The 3093-nt window shown below is 34.2% G+C and overlaps 1 protein-coding gene across 1 annotated transcript; it reads right to left on the reverse strand.

The window, feature by feature from the left end:
- Nucleotides 1-1460: 1460 nt before the first annotated feature.
- LOC143566258 (F-box/kelch-repeat protein At3g06240-like) lies at nt 1461-2594 on the reverse strand. Its single transcript, XM_077053007.1, has one exon. The coding sequence runs from the start codon at nt 2592-2594 to the stop codon at nt 1461-1463; it is 1134 nt and encodes a 377-aa protein (XP_076909122.1).
- Nucleotides 2595-3093: the final 499 nt, after the last annotated feature.

Below are 3093 nucleotides of genomic sequence, written 5' to 3' on the forward strand. Positions count from 1 at the left end.
GTTAGGTTCAGATGTATTAGATTATTGTCACATTATTAAAAAACCAACTTGTTGATCAAGTCGATATTGTTTAATCTCTTTTATTGGTTAAAAACAATGCAATTTTTTTTAAAAAATGTTTTTTTTCTTTTTTCAAAAATTATACTCTAAACTAGTATCAAAACACTTGGGTGTAATATTTCTTTTAAGAATTTACTTGGGTTGTAATATTTATTACATATAAATAATTCGGAAACATAGTTCACTTAAAACATAGCTCCCTCATTCACAATGTCTTCATTCAATCTATTTCTTCTAAAAATTTACTTGGGTGGTAATATTTCTTATGAGAATGGAGTTGTTTCTTGTGACAAATCAACCGGACTTCTTCATTTCCCTTCGACAAAAAAATGTCTTTTGAAGAGTTAGTTGTATAATCTTATTGGTCTTCACAAAGAATCATTAAATTTAGTTATGTTGTTATCCAACAGTTAGTTAAAAATGTTTTTTTTAGTTTCGGATCCATTTTTTTCGGTTTCATGCACACTCTTAATTATTTTGTCTTATAATTTTTTTTTTAAATCTTTTATTGGTATTGACCATAACTTCTCCAAATTTCATTGAAAATACAAATATAAGCAAAAAAAAAGAAAAAAGAAAAAAGAAAAAATCAGCCGAAGAAACATGCAGCTGTATGCCTTTTATTTCTTTGTTTAGTATCTTGATCACTTCTTTTGATTTTATTGTAGTCCACGCGCTTTTTAACTCCACATAAGTATCACATCATCTACTTTGCCTCATTTCACTCCATCTTACCTTAAAGAAATTATTGCGCGTGTGTAGAGGATTTTAAAACACGTTAATATTTTAATCCACCCCACATTTAACACCCCTTAACCCATGAAAGGAGTGGTATGCCATTCGTTAACCCTTGCCAATTCAGATATAACGTCCTCAGCGTTAAGGACGTATACCCTTGGCCTAAGAAGTATATTGACCAAAGTATGAAATTTGATGCCAGCTCAGAAGTTTATAAAAGACGGTGACAAGGTACGCTTATAAACCACTGCATATGATCATCATATGATTGTTTTTAATATGAACCTTTTGTTAATCTTTCGGGTTAAATTAATAGTAAGCTTCAAGGGACGTGAAAACGAGTTAAAAAACAATGCTATTGAGCTGATCCTCCGTGATGACGTAGGCGAGGTAGGTCATATGCTTTCCAGCTTCTACTATTTTTTGGCCACGAAATTTGGACACCAAGGTAGATGATATCCATACACTGCGTGACCTATAAGACTCGTATATGGACAACTTTTGTAAGAGATCGTGAGTTTGTATTCTATTTAATGTCCTAAATCTTTCTTTGTAGCATTAGAGTTTAAATCTTATTTATTCAGCTTCTTCACTTAGCAACCAAACATACCGGACTTTCAAAAAAACTAGAAAAATAGTAAAACCAAACATTCGCGACGAACTTATTTTGTCCAAGAGTATACAGTTTTCCCACAAGTTGTCGCGCGTTCTTTGTCGACCAATTCAAGGCTTTCAACATACGGATCCATCTCAACTTTGATACAATCAGGTCCAAATTTCAAACATTTTTTAAGCCTTGTTCGAGTATTATAAACTTTTGACCCTTTATGGTTGCAGTATGCCAGTATATCACCATTAATGATGGGTTGGAAAACTCGGCTATAAACCCTTTTCAGTTTAAAATGTGTAGACCAAGATTCAGTATTACCATACTCTTTCATCACCCGGATCCAACTATAACTTTCTTCCCCAAAGTGGTCATAAACCGGAGAAACCACTGCTAGACAACCATTTATGGTGGTTATCTGTTCTATATCCCGATATTCACGCAACCGAATGCAACCAAAAACATGACTGCTCAAATTGAATGTCAATATAAAATTAGTCCAGCTCTCGTGTGCTGTTGAATTACCTTCACCCACCCAATGCAATATTCCGTTGAAAAAGCATGCACTCACCTCTGTCTCTACATTATAAGTAACAGAAAGCCGAGCAGACGGGGAAGGGATCACACTCCACGAGTCTGTTTTCAAGGAGTAAATAAATGCACCACGATTGTTAGCTACAGCCACAATGTTGTAATCATCAGTGATCGAGTCAAAACCAAATCCTAATACTAAACTACTACCATAGGTACTTGATTTCAAAGGGGGATGAAGTGGGACGATTAGTTTGCGCCTGACTAACAAGTTCCGTAGAGTTATACTTGTATTATTGTGCAGGCACAGAATTCCATTACAAGAACCAATAACCGAACTCCACAACGGATATAGATAATAGGGGAATTCAACTCCGGGTACGCCGACAAACCCAGAATCTGGGTCTAACGGCAACTTGTCTCCCGAGTGTAATGTATAGATGTCTCTATAGTACTTGTGTTTTTCACCACGAATGATGTGTCTGATGATGACTTTTGGAGGGTTTTTAGAGCATCTAAGGCGGTGAAGGTGGAGGAATTCGGGACTAAGAAGACGAGAATGCCAGTACTTGGAGAGTGATCGAAACCGGATGACGGATTTGGGTGGGAGCCTTTCGAAGATTTGAACCAACAAATCATCACAGACATAGCCAGACATAGTGTGCTGCATGCAACTAATTCATAAAACGCAAAAAAGAATTAATGAATGGTTAATTAGGTTGTAGATTAATGAGTATGTTATAAATATATATAGACTGATCCCGTAAACGATTACAACTAGGAAACTCCTATTTGAAATAGAAGAAGAATCCTCTCTTAATTTAAAACCAAATAACATAAAGTATTAATAAAATTTTAAATTAAAAAGATAATCGCCTCTTAAAATAATAAGAAGAAAAATCTACCTAGAGTTTATTGACAACAAAATATATATTTAAGTATTTTATGACGCATAAATATAAAAGTAAGATAAACATGAGTTTTGAAGTATTAATTATATTATTATTATATATAATAATTTAGGAGTTTGGTGTCGACAAGTGCCGATTGGACCACTTGGTGTTATCTTATTAGTCTCCGCATTTTGTTTTTGATTTCCGGTACAATAACGAACGTAATGTAAACCGATCGAACATCAATTTTGGTTTTTCATTGTT

Source organism: Bidens hawaiensis, unplaced genomic scaffold (genome assembly GCF_021521415.1).
Source record: "Bidens hawaiensis isolate Kalapana, Puna unplaced genomic scaffold, B.hawaiensis_p1.1 tig00001236_1, whole genome shotgun sequence".
Classification (NCBI taxonomy): domain Eukaryota; kingdom Viridiplantae; phylum Streptophyta; class Magnoliopsida; order Asterales; family Asteraceae; genus Bidens; species Bidens hawaiensis.